Below are 19,408 nucleotides of genomic sequence, written 5' to 3'. Positions count from 1 at the left end.
CATATTCTCGCCGTCCAACTCGGCGATAATGAGGCGGAAATATATTGACCCTTTCTGTTTGTCTCTCCGGCGACGGCGAGGTTGAGTTAAACAAACCGAACCTCACAACCTCACCAAGCGTCGAAGGTTTCCGGCTTTGCATATCATTAAGCATGTTTATTTAAACTTTTGTACAGTATTTGTGTTTTGCTTGTAGCAAAACATCTTTCTACACATGTAATGAAGATTTTTTTTAACGAATTAATTATTTGCTATGTGACTAATCGTGGGTTGGAAATTCTGGGTCGCCGTGGTTGCCAAGTAAACAATGAACATTAAGAGTTTACGGTTTACGGCAATGGCCGATGTCCAAGGGCGTTAAACAGCAATAACAATGCGCGTCGACACATTGTGTGCGCACTTTCGAGCTTGACCAAAACTGACCGAAAGCGAGGGGCAATATCAAGTTTCATAAAATAAATCGTCGGTTACGCTGGCCGGTGTTGGTGGGTGCTGGCTGAGCGTATTTAGTGGCGCGTTAACGCCCCGAATTGTCGAAATAAATTATCTAAGAATTGCCAGTCGCGCTAGAATAAATTGATCACTGTTGTTGATCGCGCTAGTAAAGCTAGAGTTTCGGGGAGCAAACGAGACGTTGTTATGCACGCCCGTAAACCGCGAACCGTTTGCTTGTTTTGGCATTGTTTGTGGCTTCGTGGGCAATAGGGTTGGTGCATTAATAACGCGTAATTTATTCAGTTTGGGGTCGGAATACATAGTAAATTTCCTAATTTAAACCTCAACCCCCTTATATCCTCGCAGCCCTGAAAACTGATTTCGAATATTTGGACCAAAAGTTGCATATCATTCTTGGAAATGGAAATAGAATTCCCTCCGAAGAGCAGTAAGAAATGTGAGGAATTGTTTCGGTTTGGGATCTCTCTTGAATGCTGTCGACGTGAACGTGTTTGCTTGTCGTTTATATCTTCTTCGTTGTTGGTTTTTTTTTTCTTCTTTGCTTCACTCGTGTGAACTCCCCTGGAGGCGAGCTGAAACCAGTGGAAGCTGCTTGACGCGAGAGAGGATGAGCTCAGCGCCGGTGACGGTTCTGGCACGAAGGGAAAAGAGAGATAAGGTCGTAAAGTAATCACGAAAGTAATACGTCGAATGCGGTGCGCAAACAGTGCGCACTCTCTTCCTGCAGCATTTTCGCTCGGGCGGATAGGTAGGACATTCTCCCCGACATGCAGGCGGTGTGTTTGCAGCACACGTCGTCTAATTGTTCGCCGCTACGATAATACGCCATCGCAAACATGCCCTGCACTTAATAGCCATCCATTAGGGACAAGCTGAACGCAAAAAAATACAAAAATAAAATAAAACACACCGCACGGCAATACCGTGATGATCCGCAGACTTGAAGACGAAGCTGGGGCAAATAGAAAAGGGTGGTTCGGTGGCCGGTGGTGGTTTTGGTAATTCCGTTCGGGTTCTGTTTGCGCTCACACAACGAATGTTAGTTTATTTTAAAGCTGCGCCACGCTCTGTTACTCAAGCGGCGATAAGTGGCTGCGTTTTGGTCGTAATCCACTATATTCTTGGCTCTTAATTACTTTTAGAACGATCGCGCGCGTTTATGTGCCGGCGGGGCGGCAAAGCTCTCGAAAAACGCGCGCGCCGCCTTCCTTTGCCGAAGCAATAACGCGAAAGCATATAATTGATTGTACTTCTTTCCAGGATTAATCGTTATTACCAAAAAGGCGAAAAAAGGCAACACTGGGGACCGAAATTAATGGTTTTAAATTAACCGGAAAGTAGAAATAAAAAGCACCACGAATAATTTACGTACGCGCACAACAATGACGAAAATATAAAATAAAAAAAAACGCGAGGGTGTAATTTCAATTACACGCCGAAGAAATGCGCAATGAAAATTTGGGATTATCTCTATATAATATCGTATTGTAAACACGTATTATGCATATTACAAGAGTGGTTGGCGTGGGGTTGGATCGGAGTCGTGCATAAATCACCCGAACGATGAACAATTCATAATCTTGTTTTAGTTATTATCGAGGGAATTTGATCTAAATGGTTGTTGGGAAATAGTTTCGCCCGCCGCTCGAAACAGTTAAATCCATTTCCATCCGCCATTCGGCGCAATTCCGCGCCATTCTCGGCGATTCGACGCCACTATTCCGCTCGAGGGCGAACTGCAAAACGGAACCGAGCTTCCACGGAGAGGAATAGGCGGCCGGGTTGCGAAGTCTCGAGACCTCGACTCTGTTCGAGTGCCACGCCGAGTAGATTACGGGCGTAGAACTGTTGTTGGAAGTACAATCTGGGGGCGAACAGCAAGAAGAAGAAGAGCACACGGGTGTGGGCTTGGTCGACGTGCGTTTGCAATCTCAAACCCCTACACATTCGACCCGCGCTCAGTTCGCTGCGAATTTGACCTGCGGTTAATCTTAGATGCATAATTTATTATAATCCTCCCTTGCGGGCCATTTGTTTTCGCACGTTGCTACCAAACTGCACACAATAGTTGCATGTTAAGATATACGACAAACTTAATCTTCAATCTCTTCAATTTTGTTGGTTGCTTTTCCATTGATAGATTAACCTCAGCGGCTTGCGATGAATTAAAGTTGACAATCAGAAATCGATTTCCAACTTGTCTATCCGGAGTTGATTCAGCACAAAGCTACTCCCGGTGCCCGGTTTCTTATTACTCAGTGTGGATACGTGCGCGGGACAAATGTCACGTCACCGAAAACTATCTCCTCGCGCTGCTCGTATTTTCTTCCTGGCGCCTTTTGATCCTAGATTTTCAGGCGTCGCCAACGCGCACGCGAAGGAAATTGGTTTTCGGATTACGAATTGATTTCGCAGTGCCGTTCCGCCGGCGACAACCCAGTACTCCTGCGGATGACAACGTCGAGTGTTTTCTGCATTATGCACAAATCATAAATCGTGATTTTTATATTGCGCGCAGAACCTTTACTTGGGAAAAAAATAAACGCGTTGTTTAAGACTTGTAAAACTACACCTGAGCATAATCGGCGAGTAAACCATCTCCGCGCGATTAATTCTAACAAGATTTGTGGACGTTGAAGAACGAAAGGTTGCGACGCCGAAATAGTCTGGAAGCAAAGCGGCGGATGAGATAAGATGAGATGTTAAATCCATTTGTATCTTGAAAATGAAATGTAAACAAAACCTTTTCTCTACGAGGAACAAACCGGTGAAAATCACGGGGGTTAAATTTTATTAGAAACAGAATGAGATGGAAAAATTTGCCGGGCGGACTATTTTGCATTTATTAAACATTGCACGCGCTTCAATTCCTTTAAATAACATCAAGGTGTTTTCTCGTTTTTATGTTTTCTGTTACCTTTAAATATTTCCGGGGATGAAATTCGGGTGAAATGATGAAAGATGAGTCCATGCTTTCGCTGGCGTAATAAGATTATATCAAATTTAGATATTTCTTGTTGGCACTCGAGGAAAATGCGAAAATATCGGCGTGAAATAGTCGTGTGTGCGTTCCTTGGCGCAAATTAAATTTGTAAAACCCCAGGGGCGAGCATTATTTGCCGTCCAATCTGCTGCGAGTCCGAGGCCGAGGTCCACAAACAACTACTCCTATTTGCTTGAGCCAGAAGTGCCACTGCGCGCTTCTTACACTCTCCCAGGTCGGAACCTGCATCGCGAGGTGGCGAGCGTCTGAGCGCTTGAGCCTTTTGTCGAGACATTCGTAACGCTTTGGCAACACAACACAGGAGCCGGGGCTTAGTCCTTGTGTTTCACACGCTCGCCTCGGACCAGGCGGAATAGTTTCATCTCGTCTGGAGCAAGTGCAGCAGTCCGAGATTGGTGTGAGGAGTAAGAGCTTGAAGGGTTTCGAAGGCATTTGGAGGTTTAGTGGTTGTGGGGTGGCGGCTGGACTTACACTCACACCGTGGTATTGATTAGAAGTTGAAGCCCGTTAACAATATTTTCCGAGGATTTGCAAGGTATTTGTGCTCCTCAGCTAGTCGCATCTACTAGTAGCTGGGATTACCCAGGATTTTTCCGACATCGTTTATCTTCCATTCTTTACACACCCACACCACCACAGCGCGGATGCCTATAGGTATCTTTGGGTATCCACTTTTTCGCCGTCTGGTTCTCAGTTTTTGCGTCATTTATTAAAGCATTTTCCACCTGCGCGTCGGAGATAATTATGTTTGAGCATGTGAACACTCGTAAAGGGAGGCAATTTGCAAGCGTACGGATTGTCGGAGATGTGCATTTAAACAAATTCGCATCAATTCTGAGAGCGCGCCGAGCACTCGCTTATCCATAATCATCAATCACGCATTGACACGTTTGGGAACTGGAACTCGCCAGCATTTCGACAGGCCCACGTTCCCAGTCTGATGTACAAATCGATCAAAATCACGTCGTCGTACTAGATAAACTTGAAAAATGTTAAATTTCGCGGTTGAATCTCAGCGTAAACAAATCCGCGCGAACACTTTGTATGCGGGGATTATGCTTGAACCGAAAGTCAAAAGACGTCGCCCGAGGTTAGAAAGCGTCTTGACCTAATCTGAGGAATAATATTATCCCAGCTCGAATTAAACGCAAACAAAATAATCGTCTCGAGTCATCACGCTGAGTTTTGTATGACCGCCAGAGGGGCTGGCGTTCAATTTCGCGCATCTCTTCCGCAACATTTCCAGCCGATGCGTGAGTCGCGAATCGCAATCGCAATTGCATTCAATCACGGCGTCCCTTCGTGCTTAAAGACTCTTCCGTCGACTCTTGCAGCTGACGGCCGGGTATATTCTCGCCGTAATGGCGGCACTATTATTCATTTATTCAAATATCCAGAATGGAAAACAGATGAAGTTAATTTCCGCTTTACATTTGAATGATACGCGCCGGCCGGCAGTCGACGAAAGCTGCCGGCTTTTAAATTAAGTCCCAGAAAAGAATCTTTCTGCCCCTCCGGCAGAAGGACATCACACAGAAAAACGATGGTGACGCGCACAAAGAATATGCCGCATGATAAAGAAAAAAAGCGAAGAAAATTCTCCTCGCGTGTATGCGTGACTGTGGTCTTCTTGTGAACCCGAATCTTTGAAATCTGTGCTTTGCTTCTTTTTGTTTGTGTGCGGATTTCTTCACAGATAACAATGCAATATGATAATGAAGACCTCCGCGCGCGCCAAGCCTAACAAAGTTGCTGCTGCACGCGCAGTAAGAAGCTTTTTCGGTCAGAAGCTTTCCCGTCCAGAATGAGTTTCCCCTCGATGCACGAAGGCTAAAAGAGCGCAGCGGGGATGACTGGACGATTTACTTCGCTTTTCCGAGCACCAGCGCCTTGGGTTTGATATATAATAATCTAAGAAACACAATGCGGTCCGCTCTCTTTGAACGCGTCCGTTGTTCTGTTGGCAAACAAGCGCGCAGAGAGTGGATAATGTAGATGTTGCCGGGCGTCACAGGAGAAATCAAAGAATTTCAAGAATGATGCACAAAGTGTGAAACCCGCGCAAACTTTGAGTGTGCATCATTAATGAAAATCTTCGAGTAAAGTTTGTCGTACAAATAAGATGAGTTAAAAAAAAGAACACAAGTCAAGAAAAAAAGTCTCTTCATTATATATGAGAAAATTCAAATTTTAAAGTTTGCCGCACAAGCGAACTTAATCATTGCGCAACCCGTAAAAAAATGCTTTGCAAATACTTGGCGTAACAAAATGACTCGTTGGCGTAAAATGAGATATTGATTGCTTTACTTCTTACATCATGCGGCTGATATTTTTCGGCTTCGTGTTATTCTTTTAAGACATTAAAATTCGACATTGCTTAGCATGCTGCGTGGAGAAAAATGTTTTTCGCTTGTTGGAGCATACCGGAGCGGAGAATTATTTCGCTCTGGTTGTGGAAGCTGCGCGCGTGGGTATTTTCGGTCGGGCTGATTGATTGATGGTAACGCAAATGAATAACGAACTTTCATGCCAAAACATTTACAAAGTCGAGTAGTTTCCGACCCGCTTTTCGGGTGTAGTTTGCCGGGAAGACGGAAAAAAATCACATCAGCGTGCTGTGCAAACTCTGAACCGCGCTGAACGCTTCGTTTCGCCTTCGGCTGGCAACGTTTCACTCATTTATTCTCTCGTTTCGTCTTTTTACTAACCGAATCAGGCGAACAAATCAAAGTTTTCCGACGTCGAATCGGATGTGTTGCATCTTCATAAATAAATTTTAAATTTTACATTACATACCTAGAGTAGAAAACAATGAAATACTAAAATTCTACTAAAAATTCTTCGGTTTTGAAGTTATATTATCGTATTTTCCGCATTATTATACTGAAAATTGAATTTTGAAACATGTGAGTAAACAAAAAGAATAATACAATTGAATATCCAGTCGTAAAATATGCTAATGTAGATTTACAGCCGGCGAAAACTAGAACTAGCGCATAACGCACAACAATTAAACGCGCATCCGTTCTGAATGATTAATTTTTATCGCAAATATTAAATTCGATACGCGGCAGGTTTGAAAGGTTTTCGCGGCACATTGAATCAGGCAATATCCCGTTGCGCGACGCCGGCTCGCGGATAATAATTAATAACCGGAAGCTGGAACATGAGGTGGGGGAGTGGAGGCACGTGGCGTAAATTCAATTCGAACAAAACGCTTGCCTCGCGTTGATTAGATTCATCTGGACATACTGCTTTTGTGGTTTTGTTGTGCGTTTCCTGCTCGTAATCTATTTAATTTCACATGGTAAACATGCCATTTTAGCTTACAAACAAACATTTTCGAAAATAAATAAAGATAAATTGTGTAACATATTTTCGGGAATAAAATGAAAATTTTTAAGATTCAAGATCCAAGATCGCGAATCGTAATAAAGATGAGTGAATTCTTCGACAAAACGAAGAGACCTGCGAGCCATTATCGTCTTTTGAGGGTTTAATTAAGTCGCAATTAAATTTCATACCGAATTATATTCAGAGTGTTCCAGGAATAATTTTTTACGTTAAAAATTTTTAAATAATAAATATGGTGGAGTTATTGTGCACTCTGTATAATCTGAAACGTGAATCATTCGCAAAATGATCTTTTCAAGCTTTTCTCGCGTCTGATTCAGGTCTTCGGCTTCCGTCTGTGGAGATTTCAGTCCTCTTCAGTCATGGTAAATCGAAGCCATTTGTACGCAAAGCCGTTCTAATTATTGTTCCATCTTCCCGTTTACGACCGCCGCTAGCTCCGACCCACCCACCCTCCGCCGTTGTCTTGCTGCCGCCGGTTATTTGCAGCACGTCGGCGCGTCTCTCCTATTATTAGCTCGGCCGTCTGCACATCGGCCGAATACAAAAAGATACTTAAACGCTAAGCATCTCAAAGACAAATTAAATTAAATTGCCTCTGCGCGTTACGACAACGCCCGCCTCCCGCCTCCGTGAGCATATTTAGTCGGGGTGGCGCTTTTAAGGTACACACTTCGATAAATTATTGATTAGGCTTTTAATGAAATGAAATAAAGGGCGCGCAACACCGATGAGAAAAAGGTATATAATTCTAGAGAATTGGAACTGGAATTGGTGGTGTTAGGAGAGAGAGATATTTTGATCGGGGGCGGTTAGGTCTACTCACGTATCGATGAGTTGATCCTCTTCAACGACGGACACACGCGCCACAAGCCGATGCGGAAGCTGATCGAGGTCGTCAGCTCCGACTTGGGCAGCTGCACCGGCTCCTTTGTGTACAGCCACGTGCCGCCGACGAACGCCACCACCAGCGTGCACAACGCCACCAGACCGAGCAGGACCCCGAGGCGCGATAGTCCCTTCGACTTGCAACACATCACACAATCCGATTCTCCCACGCAAGCTGGGCACAAACTTTCCACTTATCGCACCGCGATTTGATTACGCACACTCATGAGTTCATGAGTTCATATTGTTTATATTTTCATTCGTATTTATTTTTATTTGTTGTTTTTTTTTTATTTTGTGTATGTGTTGTTATCTGACGATGAGGTTGCGAAAGTTTTTACGCTTCCAGCGAATCGCTTCCATTGTGGCGCGCAGCAGATAAGAATTCGGCGTAGCGCCACGGCCGGGGGCGGCGGCGCGCAGTCATTATGAGTTCGGCCGCCGCGCGCGTTTGCTGTTACTTCTGTAGATACCTGCAAATGAACACAGATAATTATTTCAATGGCATTTTTTGCGCACATGTTTTTTTCAAAATTAAAAAATTAACCTTGACCGCGTCCTAATTAAGCGGGCTTTTAATTAAAGCAGGACAAACATAATTAATGTTGCCTATTCAAAAATGGCTTGTTGGTTAATTAGTAGGAGGGTTTTGCATTTTGATTGGTGAAATGTAATTAAATTAATGCCGATTCGCCGGTTGTCGCGGATTGTGCCATTTGAGCAAATAATCATAATGTGATGTTGGCTGATTTATAATGAGAAACTATTTTCGAAATCCGATTCGTTTAATTACTTTATTCCGAGCGCACAATTTATTAAACAAACATTGCATAGAATTGCGCATTGTATTCTATTATACACTTATTGTATTTTATTTAATTTCTGCGCTCAATGCTTTCAATCACTTCAGAGGACAATAAATAATATTTGTTCCCGAGTACGTTTGATCGTCCGAGCTCGAAGAATGACCACGCGAGTTTGATTGCACAATGCACAACAAAGCAGTGCGGGCGCAGGAGGAAAAAAAATCGCGTGCTCAACTCTCAACTTGCAACATAAACGTTTTCGTTCCATTTCTCGACGTTCAACTTTTCACAATTTCCGCGCTTGGGATATATTGAAACTGAAAAACCTCTCGAAAACACTCGAAGCGTCCACTCGTCGCTCCCAAACGGATGCGAATATAAACGCACATGCAGACGCTCAACACACGCCTGACAGACAGACAGACGGACGGAAAATGCGAGGTACTTTCAAAGCTTCACAGCTTCCAACGTCCAAAACTTCAAGTTTCTCTCGCTTGTGCAAAGCGAAATATATGAATGTTTATCGCTGTGATGGTGTGACGGTTGCGGATCTACGTGAGGGGATCATCTCGCGTTATATGTGCGACTGGTTACATATATAATGTGAGGTGATGCTGGCACTAGACTAGACTACTCCTCGCACCCTAGGCAACCAGAGTCGCCCGGGTGCGAATGAAGAAACCTAGATCCAGATCGTCATGGATATATATTTGCGCGCTGTGAATGCGAGCCTCAAAGCAAAGATTTCGCTGAATGATTCGATATTACATTTTGTGCGACCATTGTACGACACCCACAGACGCGCAAGCCGCGAGAAAATAAATAAGAAGAAAGCGCGCAGCTCATACGCGTCGACTTTCGGCTTGTATTGGTAATGTCAAATGTCAAATCGAATCAAAAAGCCATAGCGAACAGATATTAAATTCCGAGAATGCGCAATTCAGCGGCGTCTCCTTTGCTTTGCAAACGTCTTGTGTGTGAGTGCATGTGAGCGAACCCGGAAAGCTCTAAGCGCCGAGAAGGATCACGAATTCATTTTATAGTTTTCTCTCCGCAACGAGAAAATGCTAGTTTTATTGAAAACTCAAAGGAAACGTTGCAGAATCTGGATTCATCGTTGTCTAGTGTATGAAATTCTGAAATTTCAAATTTCCATTGAAAGCTAGTCGCTATTTTTATTTAACATTTCAATAAAATTTGCTCGAAATAAAATTAATAAACATTTGCGGGTTTCTTTAGAAATGCGCCGCATTTCTAAAAGAGGTTTGAAGCGATTTTCCGCGCGAAAAAATGCTTCGAAATGCATGATCTCGTTCTATTTCGAGAATTCGGTGGAGGTTTGCTCACTCGAACGCGCTTTTGCGGGGAAAGTGGAAAAAGGGAGTAGGAAAAAGCGGTCGGCATGGTAGCCGCGCCAGTATCGAAAAACCACAACAATGATAAGAATAACGCATCACTAATTCGGATCGCATCGCGCATCGCACATCGTTTGGCATTGCGAGCGGACAAAAAATGTGCTCTCAGGCGAAGATTCATATACAGTGTGTTTAAAACAAAATTTTACTTTAGAGAATCTTAATTTTTAAGTTTTTATGATTTTCGGTAGCGCAAACGTGTTTTTGTCAACACCCGATAGATGTCGTGCTGGCAGCATGACGTGGTGACGTCACACATCGTTGAAACGCGCTCGTCGTCGGTGCGCATCGCGTCGTTTTGCCTGTCACATCACATTGTTTTCTACTTTACAAGGTTGAAAACCAACTGGCATGTTAATGTACGACCGCGCCGGCCTGTGTGTGCCGAATTGGATGCTCGTTGGTAATGTGCCATCGCGTCGCATCGTGGAGCACTTGCCGTGGGGGTGTGTGGGTGGTATATGTCTCTCGGTGTGTGTGGGTGGAGGGTAGCGCAATGTTTGGCAACGTTTTGCCGCCCGCCCGAGTGTGTCATCGTTTCGCGCACTCCGATCACGACTCGCGCTCTCTGTGCGCGCTTAATGAAAGAATGGTTACATGCGCCATTTGCGATCACATTGCGAAAAGGGCGACAACAAAAAGTCACTCGTTAAACATTTGAAAATCAGTAAATCTAAACATAAACCTGTTTTTTATGACAAATTGTAAAAATTTTATTTTTGATATCATTGTACATTAAAACCTGGAAAAAACGCGCATAAAATATTTAGAAATGCGCGACATTAAATGGACACCTACGTGTAAATTTGGCGGCGGCGGCTTTTGTGCGGTGGAGGGAGGCTTTTTTTTTTGTTGTTTGGCAGAAAACATGAAAAACACACGCAACATTTTTACGTTTACATACATAAAATGTTTGCATTTATGAACACGCATTATCAGCGAAAAAGTTTTTATGGTTTTTGTTCTTCTAATTATAACGTAGCTTTCGAGGGGGCTTGAATTTCCGGAATACAACACGAAATGCAATGCATACAATGCAGCAACAATAAATGCTTCGCGGATCAGTGCGAATGCGAACTGTTCATTAAATATTTAGGTTTGTTTCAAATATACAAACAATTCGCATAAATAACTGCGATTGTTTGCACGCATGCAAAACTAGCCAATGAATATGAATAGAACGAGATGCCCAATAGGGTCGTTACTATAAATTAAATGTTTTCATTTATGGTATGCACAATGGAAACACAAACAAGTAATGTTTGAATAAAAAAATATATATTAGTTACGAAGCTATCATTTTTTTCCGGTTGAATGCCGACATTAATCGTGATATTTGGTTTTATTTAATTTTTAGTGTTATTTGTTCAATTTTTGCCATTTTGCAATCGACGCAGCAATTTTAATGCGAATTTTTCACTTTTATTTCGACCGAATTTTATACAGGTGCGTATTTCTGAGAAATTTAATTACAAAGTTTGGAAACAAATTCAACTTTGATTAAAACCAAATGCATACAAGTTATTTACATCCTTCAAGTTGGCTAAACTTTACGGAAATCTTGTTTATTGCTGTGTTTACTGTTTTTTTCTTCTACGGCTTCTTCTTGAAGGAAATAAATGCCAATGTAAGGTAAATCTCAAGGCGCTTTTTACCGCGTTTTTTTTTTCAATATTAGCAAAGTGCTGAAAGTACGTTGGGGGCGGCAGCCACTCGAGGGTGCTTCAGAGTCTATGGAACGTAATGATGGCACAAGTGCTTTCACAGAGAATTGGCAGCACAACAAACTCAAGCAAGTCGAGCGCAAACTCGGCGCAAAGTTAAGGTTTTCCGTCAGAAAACATCAGCGATGGTAAAATTTCTATAATGCCATCATTGCGCATGCTAACAAAAATATTTTACTTGATACAATAACATTTTTTCCGGCGTAAAGATTAAATTTTGTAAATTTTCACCATAAAACGTTAATATTTAGTATATTAAATTAAAACACATGGTATATTCTGATTTGGGTTACATATAAATATGTAAAATAACACAATTTTGTTTTCCTTCCGTCTTTTGGAAGCGTGTCTGCATAATAACATAATTTGGGAAATTTATACATCGTATCCGAGCGAATCGCGCAAACCAAAACTATAGTTTGCTTTCGGTTGTCGATGTAAATGTTTAAACGGCGCGCATCCCTCGCATCGCGACTGTAAACGAATATTGCGCCCCGATATTGGACTCGTACATTCCTCTAGTAATACATATAAATACATAAAAAAGCGAAACATGAAGCAACAAAAGAAAATAAACGCCACAAACGGTGCGCCGCGTTTGGCCAAAGACAGCAGAATACACTCGACGCCAAACGCGATCGTCCTGCCGCATTTATTCTTCGCCGAATAAAAGCAGATACGAGGGCGAATAAACCGCAAGCGATATTTTATTTCCACTATTTTTCCTATGAGGATCTTCACCGAAGAATACGTCTATGTTTGATGCAAAAAATGAAAAGATTTTTAGTTTTTTTTGGCGTACATGATTACAGCTTTCGGGCTGTTAAAATTTTTAAAGGCTTATTTCGAAAGTTTTCCATTTCCGGTTTGTGAGTTGGAGCGCAAAAAATATTAAAACAATGTGAATCGGGAAGCATGAAGTAGAAATACGAAATGTGACGTGATAAAAAGTGAAACATTGAAACGCGGCGCAGCGTAAGCGCCGGATGAGCAGCAAAACTGCAAACGGTGCGCGAGCACCACGTTGGTTAATTAATTAATAATTAAGCGAGACTGTGGCTGCGCTAATAGCTGCATTGTGTTATAAAAACGAGAAAAACTAAAAATAGTAAAAGAATCATCGAGGACAAAACGTACTCAGTTTTTTATTAAAAATGTCAACGTCTTTTTAAAATATTATTCAGACATCGTGTATTTTCATTCATAGAAATAAATTCTTTATTAAACAGATCATAGATTTGGTTTGTATCAGTTTTTAAACAAAAGTTACAGAGCAATTTGTGTTAATTTTATGATTTTTTTTAAAGAAAATTCAATTTTTAATTGCTTATAACTTTTTGCCTAACTATTGAAACAACAAATTTTAAAAGCAGTTAGATACAGAATTTAATTTTTAATGAATATTTGAAGAAATAATATTTGTAGCTCTAATAGTTCTTGAGTAATTAACAAATAATTAAAATTTTAAAATTATTTTATGATTTTTTTGCCAAAATTCTATTTTAATTGCTTATAACTTTTTGTTTAATCATCATACTCACGCATTTCAAACGCAATTAGATGCAGAATTTAATTAAGAATCAATCCCGAAAAGAATCATATTCATACCTCTAATAGTTTTTGAGTAATTACCAAATAATTAAAATTATAAAATTATTTTATGATTTTTTTTGCCAAGATTCAATTTTAATTGCATATAACTTTTGATCTAATTATCATAATCACAAATTTCAAACGCAATTTGACGCAGAATTTAATTAGAAATCAATCCCTAAAAGAATCATATTCATGCCTCTAATAGTTTTTGAGTAATTACCAAACAATTAAAATGATTACCCTGATTTTTACGTACAAAACCATTTTGTACCTTACCAAACTATTACTTCGAACACAATTCATCCTAGCATTGTATAAATTAAGATTGCGCGCTGGAAAGTAAGTGCGTGCAATGATGTTTAGCTATTATTACCTACGTCTAACTGACGTATAACGACGCGTAAGGACGAATAACGACTCGCGCGATACTCGGCGCGCGCTCCTGGATGTATATTATTACATAAATAGTGCGCTCCTCATGAATATACAACATCACAACCAGAATAACACGCCAGTGAAGTGGATGACGACGACGACCAGAACGACGGGCGTCGAGTGGCGCACCGTCGTCGTCGATGTAACCGTGTAATTGCCCTCGCGGTTTAGTTTAACGTTTGCTTTCCACTACCCCCTACTTTACTTGCTATTTCTGTTCGTCTGTACGTTTTGTTGAAAGCAAACGGCGCTCGACATTTATGCTGCTACGTTCCACGTTTATTATTTTCACCGATCGCTGATTATTCACTATATTACACCCTGAAATTACAATCGTAATATTTGTGATTTACGTATACGAATTAAAACGTAAATGCTTTTCATATATCAAATGAATGCTTTTGAACACTTTGTGTGTGGTGTTGAAGAAAAGTAAAACAAAACGAATTTCCGTCCGCAACAAAGTGAAGATTTTGTAGATTTTATATCCCGATGCAAGCGTGGGTTTAATACGCCAAAGGGGGCGACGAGGTTCTTATCGGACGCGCAGTTTCCGCTTCTTTCTCTTCGCTTATCCTTTTCTCTTGGTAACCTTTGGTCTCCGCTTGGTTTCTTGCGTTCTTCGTGCGTTTGGTTTCAGTCGCATTGGCGCAAGTGATAAATGTTAACTACGTGTGAAGCCGGCTTGCATGAAAGCCATTAAAGTTTTTCCTGGGCCACGCCAATCGCAACCCTGTCCGGCAATATCCTTTTTACGAATTTTGCGCAAAAGTGCACGCGTGCGAAGCGGGTTGTCTACGACTAGAAGACCCCAACTCGCAGGACAGAAAAAAAATCGTAAAATCGTCGAATATCTACTATTGAACGCTGAAACTGAAACCGAAACTGAAAGAATCGTGATTCCGGTGTACGAATGAGACCTATTAATCTCTCCGCGGGTAATTGAGGCGGTATTACACAGTCCATTAGTCGTCGAGAGGACCCGCTTCCAAAAAGTCACTTGGACTGCGTTGAACTACCCGGTTTCCTGCACGCAATGGACAAGAGTATCTCGAGAAGAAGACTGTATCGAAGTAGAAGCACGCGAATTTATTTTTTTAAGAATCTTTTTTTGACAGCGTTTGAGGCATGATGCAAGATGTCTTTTTCTGAGTTGAGGAAGGCATCAGACAAATTGCGCCACAGCCGCAGCCGCGGGGCGCGCCCGCCCACCGATTTCACGTTCATCGGATCGTCTACCGATCCTGCCGATTTCCTTCCATTCGCTAAGGATAATGTCCTCTTGCCAGCTACATATATCCTCACCCATTCCACTTCCTGGGTTCTTTGCTCTTCGGCCGCTCTCTTTTTTAAACGATTCTCGAATATTTTTTGTCATACACCACACGAATCTGTTCCAAATCGTCTTTTGTATCGCGCGCTGTGTTTTTTCATTCTATTTCGCGATCGTTTCTTGCGCTTCTAATGGCGATTAGAGAAGTTAAGAGGAAAAATACCATCGGAACATATTGGAACAAGAAAGAAAGTGCAAACAAACAGTCGGCAAACGACTTTTAGTTTTGGTTTTCTCTTTCACCCGTTTTCGATTCTGTTGGTATTCTGTTGGGTTTGGTTGTGATAGATTTTATACACTGGTGTGTACCGTGTACGTTCACTTTGTTTTCGATGGAAAAACAATGTTGCGTGCTTAGTCTTCCTCGAAGTCGATCATTAGGACTGTGGGAGGAAGGAGACGCGTTGGAAGTTTTGCCGCTTTGCTTTTGGGTCTGTTGGCGACTTTGATGTACTGATCAAATAACAAATAAACGCAAGTTTATGTGTTTAACTGGCTGCAAGAGCAACAAAAAGTGTATCGTCGAATTGTATTGAGAATAAATAGAAAACAGCGAGACCGCCAGCGAGTAAACAGCAAAAAATATTGAAGATGTTCCGGCATCACAGATTTGTTTTTCTTTTCGAAGCAAGTAATTGCACACTTTTTATTTTATAACTTTTTTTGTTTTGTTTTGAATTGAATTGAATCATCTTTACATATATATTTTATTCAAGTTATATATTTTTTGTTTGCCAAGAAATGAAGCAATATTTTTCTGAAATAAAAGAAAACTCAATTTAAAGATAATATTATTAAAAATAAAATGAACTGCGCTGCTTTATCAAATAACGTTTTTCATTTCTACGAGTATATACAATTTATGAGTACATTAAAAACGAAATTAAATAATAACTTACGAGTTATTCTTTTGATGCAACCAAAAATAATTTCAATTATTTAATTGATCGTTTAATAATTGAAATAATAAGAAGAAATAATAACCTTGTGACTCATTCACATCGTGTTTTGTTTGCTCGGGAGCAAAACATTTAATCGAAAAACATAATAGTCCTCTAACGAGGCCCATCAAGGAAACAACAAACAGCGGAAAAGTGGAAACTCCACTGCCTCTCCGGCCCTCCGAAAAAATCAACACATAACGCAAGCGAAAAGCTTTTTTTATCGTTTACTCGCATCAGCGCAACATCAGCTCTTGTGACAAATAAAATTATGTTTGCACAATAAACATCGAGACTCATACGCACGAAAGAAGTTAAAATAAACATGAAATCAGGAAGAAAATTAATAACCCGTTAATAAATAATATTTATTTATTAAAGCTATTAATTACACAGGGAATTTGATAATTTTAAATTTAAATTATTACCTTTAATTAACATTTATCATGTGTGGAAGTGTTCTACAGGTAGAAATGTTTCACACCACTGTTTTTTATCGTCCTGATAATTTTAATTACAATACACAGTTCATATTCACAGTTTATATTTTAAGTCAAAAATTAATAGTAGTGTATTTTGTTGAATTAATGGCTATGAAATCCTTTTGAATGAAATACTTTTCTTTCACGTGAATTTAAAACTGATGAGTTTTGCAATTCTCGCGTGCGCGTTGTAGATTCGCGACTACCGACGCGACGCACCGTCGTGGAAAAACTGAAAGCTTCAAGTCTTCGGCGGCGGCGGTGGCGCGTTGGGAGAGTCGGCAGGCGCGACCGCGCACGTTCCAGCCGCCTACAGGACTATCCCCAGGACTAGCGGGCGGGATGCACACGCAGTGAGCGGGCGAAGCGTGACTCGGGACGTCGTCGCGTTCCGCGTGCGCACATACTATTGCCGCCGCCGCCGCCGCACGCTTGTTTGTGTGTGTGTGTGTATGTCGGAGGCAGCCGCCGACGTCGTCGAGTCGCGCTCGTCGCCACCCCCCGGCGATGTCATCTATCAACTGGCGCAGCAACTTGCGCTTTTTGCCTTCTTCGCAGTCAACATTTTTGATTGCTAATCTTGAACGTTGAACGTGTTACGCACACGCACTCATCCTCAACCCAATCATTAGATTTATTTATAATTTTGAGAAGATATTTATTATTTACATTTTACACATCTTTAGACAAGGAAATATTTTTTTTGTTTTTGGATTTTTTGAGATAAAGGACGGTGCAAACGCACGCAAAACTTTTTTCATACATCGGAGTACTATTACTCCTTTGGGGATGGTAGCCAAGTTTATTTTTGCTTCGTCGTCGCATTTCTTCTTCCTTTTTTACACATACGTAATGTTATAACATTTGGGCGTATAAATAATCGATTTTTTTATTTGATGATAAATTTTTTTTCGCAGAAATGTTAAAATTGTCTGCATGATTTAATTTTTGATTGAAATGCCGAATGATTTCCTTTTTTCTTCATAAAATTCTCGTTATCCTCTGATTGTAGACTTCTTAAATTTCGGCAGATTTCGTCGGGAGCGCTTGAGAATCTACTGATGTCTTAAATTTGATTTCAGATCGGATCAAATTCGATTTTTATTAAGCTGAATTCCCATTCACAATAACTTGGCTTGGGCTTCTATCATCTATCTTTTCATTTAAAAATTGAAATTGATTTATTTGCAATTGAATCATAATAAAGAGAAAAAAAGGAAAAGGAATTACATAAAGGTTGAACATATTTATTTAGCGAATTTTATATGTTCGGTAATTTTTTAGGTTTTTATTTTGCATTTTGAAAAAAATCTCTTGTTTGTACAGACTGGAAGTTCGTAATCCCGCTAATACCTTTCACGTGAATTTCAAAAATGTACTCACGCTTTGTTTAATTTTTTTGAATTTTTGAATTTTCTCTGTTTTCTTTAAAACAGCGAAAATTTTTATTGAAAAAAATCAAACACAACGGTGTTGAAGAATTAAATATTTTACTATAGACATGAGCGAATTATTTTACCTGTATTTTTATTTCGGTAAATATTTTGTTTGATTTTAATTTATTTTGCGCGCATAAACCGTACTTCCATCAAAACACACTTTTGTTTTAATCCTTTCAAACTTTCATTTATTTACTCGCTCGGTACGCACAGCTCAAAGCTTGAACTTTATCGCGCTAAGCTCGAATTGATAGATACCAAAGTTCCAACAAAGGCAAAATGAAAAAAAAACGCGGCAATTTTCAGCTGAGAATTTTAAAATCGAAATTCCGCGCCGAGAGCAGTAAAAGTGGCGCAATGCAAAAAAAAACTTTACCGATGCGCCAATATAACGGCCATAGTAATATAACAATGAAGAGGAAAATTCTTGCTGGCTTCCCTGATTGCGTTCATTTTCGAAGCCGGGATGAGAGCACTTTGTGCGCTCGCATGCATTAAATAACGATCTCGTGGAAACAATAAAAGCGATACCGATGCAGCCGGGACGTGTGCGCCCAAATCGGCGACCCTCTCGGCTCTATTATAAATCGCTATAAATTCCTTGGCGTTTTGCGGCAAGGGGACGGCAAGGGGCTTGCGGTCATCTTGTCGACGCACCATTGCGGTATTTCGGCTCGGATGCTTCCCACTTGTAAACGCTATCTTTTATCGACGTCCTAGGTACTTACTTATACGTTATTCATGATCGTGGGATACAAAAATGTTTCCAGCAATTTAAGGCTCGGGAGATATTTAGTCGTTAGGATGGGATCTTATTATCATATGATATTAAAATATACCGCCTTAAATTTAAACATTTTAAGCATTTATTTTTTTTGTGTCTGCATAAAATGCATAATAAATATTTTATTACTCTTTTGTTATAATTAATTCAAAGTGTAAGAAAGTGTATTTTATTTTATTTTGTTTTATTTTACATGTAAAATTTAGTGTGCATTTTTGTGCACAAAACTAAGAAAGAATTTCGTGTGTTCGACACCTCGCGGAGATAAGGATTGGCGTAAACAAGTTTTTATCGCGATTGGCGATAAGAATGAAGCGCGCAAGAATGTGTGAACGCGATGCATCTTGTTTTGATCAGTTGAAATCGTCTGTTTGATCTGTGCACACGTACTTTTCTTGTTTCTCAATTATTTTTAATTGTTTGTCGCGGTTTTAATTGATTTTTAAAGTGAATTATATATTTCTCTAATTGTGTCTGTGTATTGTGTGTTGCCAGTTCTTGATTGCCAAGAATCGCAATTGGAAGTAAGTTTATCAATAACACAATAGGCGCAGATAATTTATAAAAACGTGCTTATACTAAACATGACTGTATCATTATTTTATGTAAAGAAACCTTCTAAATATAATTTTTCCTCTGTTGCAGGACTGGTCGTTGAGTTGCTGCATGCGATCCCAAGGTATGTTTACAATATTTCTTTTTATTTGACGCATTAAATTTCATTTGTTTAATTTGATATAAAATTTTGATC

The 19,408-nt window shown here is 40.4% G+C and overlaps 1 protein-coding gene and 1 long non-coding RNA gene across 3 annotated transcripts in view; one reads left to right on the top strand and one right to left on the bottom strand.

Moving 5' to 3' along the window:
- The window catches only part of LOC135793839 (uncharacterized), a 39,002-nt gene extending 22,268 nt beyond the window's left edge, over window positions 1–16,734 (bottom strand). The window contains exons 1-2 of the mRNA XM_065304950.1: window positions 16,381–16,734; window positions 7,641–8,175 (exon numbers count right to left, since the gene is read on the bottom strand). Coding sequence (XP_065161022.1) covers window positions 7,641–7,851 — 211 coding nt within the window. The 5' untranslated portion in view covers window positions 7,852–8,175; window positions 16,381–16,734. The remainder of the gene's footprint in view (window positions 1–7,640; window positions 8,176–16,380) is intronic.
- Window positions 1–19,408, top strand: part of LOC135793843 (uncharacterized) — an 89,935-nt gene that overhangs the window by 27,550 nt on the left and 42,977 nt on the right. For both annotated transcript variants that reach the window (XR_010548730.1, XR_010548729.1), the window contains one exon: window positions 19,303–19,336. This is a non-coding gene — a long non-coding RNA (uncharacterized lncRNA). The remainder of the gene's footprint in view (window positions 1–19,302; window positions 19,337–19,408) is intronic.

Source organism: Atheta coriaria, unplaced genomic scaffold, assembly GCF_025399875.1.
Source record: "Atheta coriaria isolate IRGN ID8LTWV9N9 unplaced genomic scaffold, Caltech_Dcor_3.1 hic_scaffold_6_pilon, whole genome shotgun sequence".
Classification (NCBI taxonomy): domain Eukaryota; kingdom Metazoa; phylum Arthropoda; class Insecta; order Coleoptera; family Staphylinidae; genus Dalotia; species Dalotia coriaria.
The sequence above is the reverse complement of the archived record's forward strand: the minus strand, read 5'-3'. Positions and strand labels throughout refer to the sequence as shown.